Source organism: Anabrus simplex, chromosome 1 (genome assembly GCF_040414725.1).
Source record: "Anabrus simplex isolate iqAnaSimp1 chromosome 1, ASM4041472v1, whole genome shotgun sequence".
Classification (NCBI taxonomy): domain Eukaryota; kingdom Metazoa; phylum Arthropoda; class Insecta; order Orthoptera; family Tettigoniidae; genus Anabrus; species Anabrus simplex.
In genome coordinates, this window is record NC_090265.1 from 397,648,582 (window position 1) to 397,661,591 (window position 13,010).

Below are 13,010 nucleotides of genomic sequence, written 5' to 3' on the forward strand. Positions count from 1 at the left end.
ACGTATGCCATTTATTGTATCGAAATCTGACAATGCAGATAATCCCAGCACCTTCTCATACTTAAGTGATCAAAATTGTGCTTCAAATTCCTATTGAATATAATCATGCCAACTGTTTTTAACCTTCACTCCCACTGGCAGACCAACTTATGAGACTTCAAAATTGCTGGTATTGAAGTTCAGAAAAGGAAGTTGTAGCATAGCATATGGAAAGAGGAAGCGAGTGCTCTCTCGTAGTTAATAGGCAGTGGCGGCAGACTGCACTAGTGTATCTATGGATGAACCGCCCTGCTCGCGTTAATACAATAAGCGGGTGCGCGGCAATATACAAAACATACACGAAATAAATTCTCCAAGACTTGCAGTTGCCAGAATGGCCTTTGAATTATTCCCTTTCATGTGCCATGTGTGTGCAGTATTGAGATATAGTTGAAACTATTATGCATTTCACATTATCTATGACTTATACAAAAAGTTTTAACTCACCCTTGAAAGCGTTAGTTGTCCGAAAGCTTGAACAACTTCTGGGACGATTTCTGTGATTTGGACGATAGCAGCTCTTTCCTTATTTTCTTCGTACAGAAGAAGAATCGGCACTTAATGTAATGAAACACTAATTTTCCCACAAGGTCATATCTGTGATTACTGCTACATCCAAAATCTATGTGTCGGACAACTATTAGAGTCTATGCTGCCCAAACATACAAAACATATATCACCCCATGAATTTTGTTCTGATCGCAATTTTTCTGAGACGACCTCTTCTACTCGCAATAGCAACCAAAACACACACGGTGAAGGATACGTCAAGTATCGCAAGCCTTTCTTCGTGCCATAATCTTTAATGAGGGTAAATGTTGCCAGTGGAAGTTCAGGTGGCTGTTGACTACGAAGGGTGTGAACAAAATCTAAGCAGTCAACATACTCGTCACTTTTTCTTACTATGTAGCCTGCCGAGTGAAACACTAAATTCTGTTTTGTGAGGTTTCCCTCGTAAGGAAGAGTTATTTCATTTTCCCAGTCCGTGAGTACTATTTTTTTTCTTTAATTTTGAACTCTGCAGAATCTTTAATTTCTTTATTCTTACGTTCACTTTCTTTAGCCATTGCACGGATATGACTAACAAATGACGTGAGTGGGGGGGGACCTATCACTGACTTGCAATTTGCAGTGAAATATAAGACGAGTTTGGTAGGTATATGCACAGACTGCAGCATGTGTAAATGCTTTAATTTATCTTTGCATGCAACTAATTTCTTTTTGTTTCTAATTAAATTCCTACAAAGGTTTTTAACTTGTCTCCTCACATTTAGAATAGTTCTAGAAGCATCAACGTCACTATCAGCTACTTTACAGGGCAAACTGAGACCAGATTCTTTCATTTTTACATTATCGTCACTATTAAGTATTTTAGATGTGGAGGGAAAATTTAGTTCATTACATTCTAAGCTGCTACTGTTCATATTGTCATTGCCAACATGTTCTTTGAGTAACTCTCGTTTGAATGGGGGGTTTAGAATTTTCAGGGATTGCTTAAACAGGATGGTAAGTTTGGTAAAATGTGATTCGACAGTTCCTGGCTTTAAGCTCCACCTTATTCTCGGAAATTCAACTTTTTCCCCATTAATAATAAACGAGTCTACCTTTATAATAAGATCTTCCAAAAAATGACACTCGCAAATCCTGGACTTACGTGTAAGCTGCCTGTCTTTTCTTGGAATTGCTCTAGTCCACTCAGAGAAATACTCATTTTCAAGTGGTGAGAAGAAATGCTTACCTTCACCTGACCTGTAACCGGATTGACACCCCAGCACAAAGTACAGCAACATTTTCACACTTACTATATTCCAAAGTATAGTTACTATACTAAAATCACTCCTGCTACAAGTAAAAATGCGCGCACCCAGTATAAACAATGCCATCTGTTCATCCAAAGCGATCATTGCGCTGCAGTGGCAAATCTCCGCACTGGAGCCTCTAGTTTCTTCATTGCTGTAATAGGAAGCAAGTCGAAGTGCTCTCACTTCCTCTTTCTGTTCGCTATGTTTGTAGACTTACTTAAAAGAACATAGAACTATGGTAAGAGCAAGTCAAACAAATTACCTGCCTTTTCTTGTATCCATTCCTCTTCCTCCACTTTATTGTGTTGGATAATTAACATTCTACTTTATACATTTATGAAGGTAAGAAAAGGTTTTTCCTCTATTTTGGGGAAAATAAATGTTAATGTACATGCACACATCTTCAATTAACTGGGAGAAATAAGAATACGTAAGTAAAACAAAATAAATAATTACATTAAGTACCGTATTTACGCAAATAATCCCCACTGCCTAGTAATCCCTGCACCCTAATTTTAGGAAGGCTCATTTTGAAAAAATTAAATGCCAACATTGACGCAAATAAAACCCGCACCCCAATTTTGAAATTGAAAAAATATATATGTGGGTATTATTTGTGTTAATATGGTAATTATCATCATCACAGTCATCATCATTATAGAACCCGTCCACCGTGCTAGGTAGGGTGGTGTTGAACGAGTCTTTTCCATCATTGTCAGTCCAGAAATAACTTCTCTCTTGCCACTAACTCTTAATTCCCCCCCTCTTCTCTCCGCATCCTCTCTCGGCTGGCATAACCATCTCTTCCTAGGTCTTCACACGAGCCTTCTTCCTTCAACCCTTCTTTCTAGGCATACACATGGTGTTCTTGTACTAGGCATTCGCTTTACATGTCCATACCATGTTAGCCTCGAAGTCCTTAGCTTCTCTTCTATTGAGTCTACTTCTGGTTCCATTCTGATGTCTTCATTCGTTACATGGTCCTAGCGTGCTTTTTGGAGGGTTGTTCATAAAGTCTTCTTTTTGCATGCTTGCAATTTATTAACTTCTCTCTCTTTCAGTAATAGTACTAAGTAAAATTATTTAACTTTGTCCTTGCATATTATGTAATATTTGTTTTCAGTTAGAGAGCCACAAGAATCTTGTCGACCAGTGTGTTCAAGGTGAGGGCCTTGTACAAGTTAATGTACAAATTAAGGTTGATGGGGAGCACAAAAAAATCAACATCGTTGATGTCCTCAAGCCTGCTGAAGAATATCTTCCAAATGCTTGTAAGTAACTTACTTTCTTCCTTTCCTTATAGTAATACTATTAAATGACAGTGTACAGCATAACTTTATCCAGTTCTCTATTGTGAAGCACATAATAAGGTATTGTTCTTCACAGAAATATAGACTATGTTAGAACCTTGATAATTCAAAATTGCGCCTAATTCAAAGAACCTCATTCCTGGAAATATGAGGTGCGGGTTTTGCACGTTATTTAAATTGTTTATTTGAAATACGGATAAGTCGTAATTCGAAGAACGATATTGGTCTCTTTGCAGAAATTCAGACTTTTAATTCAAAATTATCTGAAGATTTTTAAAAAATAGCAGTTCACAAAATATTTCCGCCAATGATGTTGGGTCAGTGGAATATCTTGAAAACTATTACTAGCACTCTTGATGAAGTTTTCACTAAACCTGCTACAAACAGGAGACCTTGGTTGACTAAGGAAGTTGATTGAAAAGTAAGAAACTAAAACCTACAGCTACTCAGTTTGAAGATAGATTGAAATACAGTTCACTAAATTGTGAAATACACAAGAAATGTGTAGGTAGAGAAGATAGATCACAGCAGATCCATCAAACATGTGATCAGATCGAGTCACTAGTCCAGAATCAAATTTGTGATCTCTTCATCCAAGTTAAGGGAATAACGCAAATTTAAAACCGTGGACTTGGGCTGTAAAAGGTGGCAATGGAGTTCTTCTGAGTGAAAAAGAACAAGTCACTGAAAGATGGAAGGAATATTGCATGCAGCTGTATTCTGATGATATCCAAGAAAATATTAGTATCAACCAGATGAGCTGCAATATTGACCGTGAGCCTCCAATCTTGGAAAGTGAATTAGAGCAGGCAGTTCAACATCTGAAGAATCAGAAATCTGTTGGCAGTGATAAACTGATAATATATCTGGCGATATGATTAAAATTACCTACAGTAATTCAGTCTGCAGTAAAGTGTGGAATACAGGATTATGACCTCGAGACGGTTACTTCCCCTATACAAAAAGTGATCCACATTGGATTGCAAGAGCTATCAAACTACCACTTTGATCTCGCATGCCAGCAAAGTTTTATCACATATTATACACCAGCGCCTAAGGCCAATTGTCCAGAGAGAGATTCCTCCAGAACAGGCAGGTTTTATTCTAGGTCGAGGCACAAGGGGGCAGATACTTAACATCTGACAACTTATTGAAAAGATGTATGAATTCAACATACCAGTGTTGATTCTCTTTTTAGATTACGAGAAAGCATTTGACTGTGTTCGTTGGTGCAAGCTTTGGGAAGTATTGAATGAAATATTACTGCTTTGATAAAAAACTTATATGAAAACAACACCGTTCAAGTCAAGCTGGACTGTGGCTGATCAGAGGCCATCAGTGTGTCAGAAGGATTGAGACAAGGTGGCATTCTGTCGCCCCTGTTGTTTAATGTATGCAGGAAATATATCATGTGAAGGACTCTGGACAGCTGGCGTGGTGGAGTGTCAGTTGGAAGAAGGATGTTACAGAATCTGTGTTTTGCCAATGATACTTCATAAATCTAATATTTGCTGTTCCATATTGACACCAATATCATACAATAACCTCAAAAATTCTGTGGACGTAAAGTGAACATGGATGTATTTCCACAGTTTTGTTCACCGATATCTGGAAGTACAACTTGTTTCAATTTACGCTGCTAAGATGGAAGAATATTGGATGCGCATTCATTTCTGATTATGTTAGCACCAAGATCTTGTCTTAATGACTGTAGCATATATGCTGCTGAGTTCTTTGCCATCCTAAAGTTCTGCAGTTTGCACTGAGGCATGAACGAGGCCACTTTGTATTGTGTACATACTCCTCAGGAGGGATCTTAGCTTTCTTACATCCTAAAGAGAAAAAATAACCCATTGTGTTCATGTTTTGCTAAATCCACTGTGACCGACATCCTCATTGAGTATAGGCATAGATATCAAGGATAATTAAATAAAAAACCACCTATTCAATACTTCCACGTTTAATGTGGTTATTATCTACATGATTTTATGTAGACTCATTTGGTCAGGTACATGTTTCACCCATTATTTTGGGCATCTTCAGCCTGTAAACAACCTTTAGGTCAAGGTTTGGGACCTTTTTAACTAATATAAACATACTAATATATACACTATATACATCATATACATTATATACAATATATACAAACATAAGTCAATACAGTAAAGTTTTTTGGTCCTAATCTATTTAATATGGAAAATGTCCAAAACTAAAATGGATCTTCTTTTCGGTGAAGAGGATTGCAAATCGGGGTTTATGTGACCCCTATATCATATTAAGTACTTGACGTATCGTGTCTGGTGACAGGATGTGTCGTCAACAATAAGTGGAGATTTGAACTGATTGTAGGTTGGTCAAGATTGAAAAATAAATTTAAATTGAATGTGTTTTAACTTGGCAGTTCTGGTTAACTTAAAATGTTCAAAACTAAAAATAAAATGAAACGGATCTTCTTTTTTCTTCTTGAGAAGGGGTGATATTAAAACTGGAGCTTGTTTGACCCACGATTTTCATTTTCATGTTCTTGACGTAACTAATATTTAAATGTGTTGTCGTGTACAAGTGGAGATTCAAAAGCCGATTGTTGTAGGTAGACTGGTCAAAAACGTTGTGAATGAAACTGTTAGCGACTTGACTTTGGGTCTCATGTAACGTCAAGGAATTGACAAGAGTACAATATTTAGCTGTTTCATAGTTTTAGGCTGCTGCTTAATTGGGAAGAGACATCCTAGACACTTGATACAGTCTTGTGTGAAAATTGTTCCCGTTGATGTGTTGCTTGGTCTGTAATGAAGTAGAAAATAATTTTGAATTAAAAATTTTTTGAGCACGCGTTGTGATAAAATGTATTAAATTAAATTAAACCCTCTTAACTGTAAAATGACTTACTTGTTCAGTTAATACTAGATGGATCTGTCTGTTCCGGCAGCGCCTGTCTTGTCACCATTTCTACTCCTGGTGTTGTAATGGTGCGGTAATGGAGGGGCGGGGCATGGAGGGAGAGTGGGGGTAGGCTGGTCTATGGGCGTGTGTGCTGTTGCTGGAGGGGAGTTTCTAGAAGCAATATGGGCGGGTTTAACTTTTGGCATGATGGATGAAGCATTTGAGTGTGGAGATTTAAATAAATGAGGGATTTTGTTTTGATCTGAATTCACGATATTAATTAATCTAGGTGTTAATTCGTACAAAGGATTTTTAATTTCATTGACGTCGTTGAGATTTTTATTTTTATTGTAGGTTTGGTCTAAAAAGATGTGTAGGTTTTCCAGTTCATTCATTAATTTCCCTTTACCTATGCTTCTAATGATGGTAAGATCTTTCTCTATGGATGTAAAGTGATGGCCCGTTTCTCTCATATGTTGGCTCATCGCTGAGTACTTATTGTGTTTTTGAGCGTTATAATGTTCCAGATATCTCGTGTTAAAGCTGCGGCCAGTCTGTCCGATATAAGAAAAACCACATTGTGTACATGTTAGTTTATATATGCCGGACCTTGAATAATGGTTGCTATTGTGATTGACCTTGTTGTGGTTAAAAAACATGTTTCGATTAGTGTTAACTGTCCTGAAGGCTATATTGATATTGTGCTTCTTTAAAGTATTTGCGATCTGGTGGACGGCTGGGTTGTTATATGTAAATGTGGCGAAACTGGTTTTTTTAGGTTTTTCTGGGACGAGGTTAGTGGACAATTTAATTTTGATTTTATTAATCAAACGGTTGACCATATCTATTTTAAACCCGTTCAGTTGAGCAAGATTCCTTATGTACTTCAGTTCAATTTTTAAATTGTTGGGAGAAAGAGGAATTTTTAAAGCTCTATAAATTAAATTATAGAAAGAGGCTTGTTTTTGGGACTTGGGGTGTATGGATGAATTCATAATAGTTAAGGGAGAGTGTGTAGGTTTCCTGTATATTCGAAAATCGAAGGTATTATGTCCGCGTGTAATAGTTAAGTCCAAAAAGTTTAATGAGTTCCTAACCTCATCCTCTTTAGTAAACTTAACATTGGGGTCAATTTTGTTTAGGGACTCCAAGATCTCGTCACTATTAGTGACATTTTTGTCGAAAATTATGAAGGTATCGTCTACAAATCTCAGCCATAAACATACGCCTTTTATTTGTGTTATAATTTTTGTGTGTTCTATTGTGTCCATATAAATGTCTGCTAAGATGCCAGAAAGAGGGTCGCCCATCGCTAAGCCTTTTTGTTGGTAAAACTTTCCATTGAAAGAGAAAAAGTTGTTGCTTAAGACAAAATTTAATATCTTCATGAATTCTTCAATTTCCATCTTACTAAGGCCGCTGTGTTTATTGATATTATCACTGATAATTCTTACAGTTTCTTTGGTAGGGATGTTTGGGTACATATTTACGACGTCATAGGAGCACATTGAGTGATTGGGGCGCAGCTTAAACTTGTTTAAAATTTCGCAAAAAGTGAATGAATTTTTTAAAGGGTGTTTATTATTGAATACGTAATGTTTTTTTAGAAAGCCGTGAATGAATTTTGATACTTTATAGGTGGGGCTGTTTCTACAGTTTATGATAGGGCGTATTGGAATGTCCTTCTTATGAATCTTTGGTAAGGCTCTGGCTGTCGGAATACTAGGGTTCATGTTAAAAAGTTTTTGTTGTTCTTGTTCATTGAAAAGAAAGTTAGAACTTCTTATTAGAGTTTTTAGATTTCGCTGAATTCTCGTGGTTGGATCTTTGTTGACTATTGTGTATATTTTGTCCTTAAAAAAGTCTTCTGTTTTTTGAATGTATGTGTTTTGATCTAGGAGAACTGTGGATCCTCCTTTGTCCGCTTTTGTGACAATAATGTTGTTGTCGTCTATTTTCTTTTTTACGTTCTGGATCAATTTTTTGTGGTCGAAATTTGAATATGCGTTTATTTCTTCCGCTAGTTTTGGTAGTTTCTTTTTTACCTCAAATCTGGTATCATTTTGTGTTTCTAAAGGGAGTTTAGAAATGTTAGCCTCGATCTCAGCTACTGTGTTGATAATATCTGTTTCTTTTTTCTTGCTAGGCCAGTTATGTTTTAAGCCTTTATTCAAGATCCCCATTTCTTCTTCAGAGAACTGTACGTCTGTCAAATTAACTACTGTGGGTGTATTGTTCTGTGAGGGAGCCGCTTTTTGCGTGTCTGAACTGCGTTTTGGTAATCGTGATTGGGATGCTTTTAATTGAGATAGTTTCTTGTCGAGAGTAACTTGCTTCCTATCCAATAAAGCAATCAGTTTATTGTCCACATGTAGCTGGAAAGAGTTCCATTCTAACGGATGTAAAGCCTGAGCTAACGCTAAATGAACTCTATATAACTGCAGATTTAAAAGCGACTTCTTTTTATATGACGCTTTAATTTCATTTCTTAACCAAATGTCGTTGACCTTGTTTTGAACTCTAATCAAACTTTGGTTAGATAAGTTTTTTTGCTGTGTAGGTTTCAAAAATTTTGGGATCAATTTTAGTTCTAGACACTGTTTTAGAAAGGCTATGTCTTTAGTTAGTTTACAAATCTTGACCTTAAGGTTGAAGTACCTATTTAAACGGTATTTTGCCTGGTTGGCTACCAAATTACAAGTAACAACTCTCATTATTGTTCCGTATTGAAGATGACGTTAGGCATAGATATCAAGGATAATTAAATAAAAAACCACCTATTCAATACTTCCACGTTTAATGTGGTTATTATCTACATGATTTTATGTAGACTCATTTGGTCAGGTACATGTTTCACCCATTATTTTGGGCATCTTCAGCCTGTAAACAACCTTTAGGTCAAGGTTTGGGACCTTTTTAACTAATATAAACATACTAATATATACACTATATACATCATATACATTATATACAATATATACAAACATAAGTCAATACAGTAAAGTTTTTTGGTCCTAATCTATTTAATATGGAAAATGTCCAAAACTAAAATGGATCTTCTTTTCGGTGAAGAGGATTGCAAATCGGGGTTTATGTGACCCCTATATCATATTAAGTACTTGACGTATCGTGTCTGGTGACAGGATGTGTCGTCAACAATAAGTGGAGATTTGAACTGATTGTAGGTTGGTCAAGATTGAAAAATAAATTTAAATTGAATGTGTTTTAACTTGGCAGTTCTGGTTAACTTAAAATGTTCAAAACTAAAAATAAAATGAAACGGATCTTCTTTTTTCTTCTTGAGAAGGGGTGATATTAAAACTGGAGCTTGTTTGACCCACGATTTTCATTTTCATGTTCTTGACGTAACTAATATTTAAATGTGTTGTCGTGTACAAGTGGAGATTCAAAAGCCGATTGTTGTAGGTAGACTGGTCAAAAACGTTGTGAATGAAACTGTTAGCGACTTGACTTTGGGTCTCATGTAACGTCAAGGAATTGACAAGAGTACAATATTTAGCTGTTTCATAGTTTTAGGCTGCTGCTTAATTGGGAAGAGACATCCTAGACACTTGATACAGTCTTGTGTGAAAATTGTTCCCGTTGATGTGTTGCTTGGTCTGTAATGAAGTAGAAAATAATTTTGAATTAAAAATTTTTTGAGCACGCGTTGTGATAAAATGTATTAAATTAAATTAAACCCTCTTAACTGTAAAATGACTTACTTGTTCAGTTAATACTAGATGGATCTGTCTGTTCCGGCAGCGCCTGTCTTGTCACCATTTCTACTCCTGGTGTTGTAATGGTGCGGTAATGGAGGGGCGGGGCATGGAGGGAGAGTGGGGGTAGGCTGGTCTATGGGCGTGTGTGCTGTTGCTGGAGGGGAGTTTCTAGAAGCAATATGGGCGGGTTTAACTTTTGGCATGATGGATGAAGCATTTGAGTGTGGAGATTTAAATAAATGAGGGATTTTGTTTTGATCTGAATTCACGATATTAATTAATCTAGGTGTTAATTCGTACAAAGGATTTTTAATTTCATTGACGTCGTTGAGATTTTTATTTTTATTGTAGGTTTGGTCTAAAAAGATGTGTAGGTTTTCCAGTTCATTCATTAATTTCCCTTTACCTATGCTTCTAATGATGGTAAGATCTTTCTCTATGGATGTAAAGTGATGGCCCGTTTCTCTCATATGTTGGCTCATCGCTGAGTACTTATTGTGTTTTTGAGCGTTATAATGTTCCAGATATCTCGTGTTAAAGCTGCGGCCAGTCTGTCCGATATAAGAAAAACCACATTGTGTACATGTTAGTTTATATATGCCGGACCTTGAATAATGGTTGCTATTGTGATTGACCTTGTTGTGGTTAAAAAACATGTTTCGATTAGTGTTAACTGTCCTGAAGGCTATATTGATATTGTGCTTCTTTAAAGTATTTGCGATCTGGTGGACGGCTGGGTTGTTATATGTAAATGTGGCGAAACTGGTTTTTTTAGGTTTTTCTGGGACGAGGTTAGTGGACAATTTAATTTTGATTTTATTAATCAAACGGTTGACCATATCTATTTTAAACCCGTTCAGTTGAGCAAGATTCCTTATGTACTTCAGTTCAATTTTTAAATTGTTGGGAGAAAGAGGAATTTTTAAAGCTCTATAAATTAAATTATAGAAAGAGGCTTGTTTTTGGGACTTGGGGTGTATGGATGAATTCATAATAGTTAAGGGAGAGTGTGTAGGTTTCCTGTATATTCGAAAATCGAAGGTATTATGTCCGCGTGTAATAGTTAAGTCCAAAAAGTTTAATGAGTTCCTAACCTCATCCTCTTTAGTAAACTTAACATTGGGGTCAATTTTGTTTAGGGACTCCAAGATCTCGTCACTATTAGTGACATTTTTGTCGAAAATTATGAAGGTATCGTCTACAAATCTCAGCCATAAACATACGCCTTTTATTTGTGTTATAATTTTTGTGTGTTCTATTGTGTCCATATAAATGTCTGCTAAGATGCCAGAAAGAGGGTCGCCCATCGCTAAGCCTTTTTGTTGGTAAAACTTTCCATTGAAAGAGAAAAAGTTGTTGCTTAAGACAAAATTTAATATCTTCATGAATTCTTCAATTTCCATCTTACTAAGGCCGCTGTGTTTATTGATATTATCACTGATAATTCTTACAGTTTCTTTGGTAGGGATGTTTGGGTACATATTTACGACGTCATAGGAGCACATTGAGTGATTGGGGCGCAGCTTAAACTTGTTTAAAATTTCGCAAAAAGTGAATGAATTTTTTAAAGGGTGTTTATTATTGAATACGTAATGTTTTTTTAGAAAGCCGTGAATGAATTTTGATACTTTATAGGTGGGGCTGTTTCTACAGTTTATGATAGGGCGTATTGGAATGTCCTTCTTATGAATCTTTGGTAAGGCTCTGGCTGTCGGAATACTAGGGTTCATGTTAAAAAGTTTTTGTTGTTCTTGTTCATTGAAAAGAAAGTTAGAACTTCTTATTGAGTTTTTAGATTTCGCTGAATTCTCGTGGTTGGATCTTTGTTGACTATTGTGTATATTTTGTCCTTAAAAAAGTCTTCTGTTTTTTGAATGTATGTGTTTTGATCTAGGAGAACTGTGGATCCTCCTTTGTCCGCTTTTGTGACAATAATGTTGTTGTCGTCTATTTTCTTTTTTACGTTCTGGATCAATTATTTGTGGTCGAAATTTGAATATGCGTTTATTTCTTCCGCTAGTTTTGGTAGTTTCTTTTTTACCTCAAATCTGGTATCATTTTGTGTTTCTAAAGGGAGTTTAGAAATGTTAGCCTCGATCTCAGCTACTGTGTTGATAATATCTGTTTCTTTTTTCTTGCTAGGCCAGTTATGTTTTAAGCCTTTATTCAAGATCCCCATTTCTTCTTCAGAGAACTGTACGTCTGTCAAATTAACTACTGTGGGTGTATTGTTCTGTGAGGGAGCCGCTTTTTGCGTGTCTGAACTGCGTTTTGGTAATCGTGATTGGGATGCTTTTAATTGAGATAGTTTCTTGTCGAGAGTAACTTGCTTCCTATCCAATAAAGCAATCAGTTTATTGTCCACATGTAGCTGGAAAGAGTTCCATTCTAACGGATGTAAAGCCTGAGCTAACGCTAAATGAACTCTATATAACTGCAGATTTAAAAGCGACTTCTTTTTATATGACGCTTTAATTTCATTTCTTAACCAAATGTCGTTGACCTTGTTTTGAACTCTAATCAAACTTTGGTTAGATAAGTTTTTTCGCTGTGTAGGTTTCAAAAATTTTTGGGATCAATTTTAGTTCTAGACACTGTTTTAGAAAGGCTATGTCTTTAGTTAGTTTACAAATCTTGACCTTAAGGTTGAAGTACCTATTTAAACGGTATTTTGCCTGGTTGGCTACCAAATTACAAGTAACAACTCTCATTATTGTTCCGTATTGAAGATGACGTTAGGCATAGATATCAAGGATAATTAAATAAAAAACCACCTATTCAATACTTCCACGTTTAATGTGGTTATTATCTACATGATTTTATGTAGACTCATTTGGTCAGGTACATGTTTCACCCATTATTTTGGGCATCTTCAGCCTGTAAACAACCTTTAGGTCAAGGTTTGGGACCTTTTTAACTAATATAAACATACTAATATATACACTATATACATCATATACATTATATACAATATATACAAACATAAGTCAATACAGTAAAGTTTTTTGGTCCTAATCTATTTAATATGGAAAATGTCCAAAACTAAAATGGATCTTCTTTTCGGTGAAGAGGATTGCAAATCGGGGTTTATGTGACCCCTATATCATATTAAGTACTTGACGTATCGTGTCTGGTGACAGGATGTGTCGTCAACAATAAGTGGAGATTTGAACTGATTGTAGGTTGGTCAAGATTGAAAAATAAATTTAAATTGAATGTGTTTTAACTTGGCAGTTCTGGTTAACTTAAAATGT

The 13,010-nt window shown here is 35.9% G+C and overlaps 1 protein-coding gene across 4 annotated transcripts in view; it reads left to right on the forward strand.

The window, feature by feature from the left end:
- LOC136856841 (DNA-binding protein Ets97D) overlaps window positions 1–13,010 on the forward strand; it is a 208,405-nt gene that overhangs the window by 91,423 nt on the left and 103,972 nt on the right. For all 4 annotated transcript variants that reach the window (XM_067135016.2, XM_067135015.2, XM_067135018.2 and 1 more), the window contains one exon: window positions 2,965–3,112. In XM_067135016.2, coding sequence (XP_066991117.1) covers window positions 2,965–3,112 — 148 coding nt within the window. The remainder of the gene's footprint in view (window positions 1–2,964; window positions 3,113–13,010) is intronic.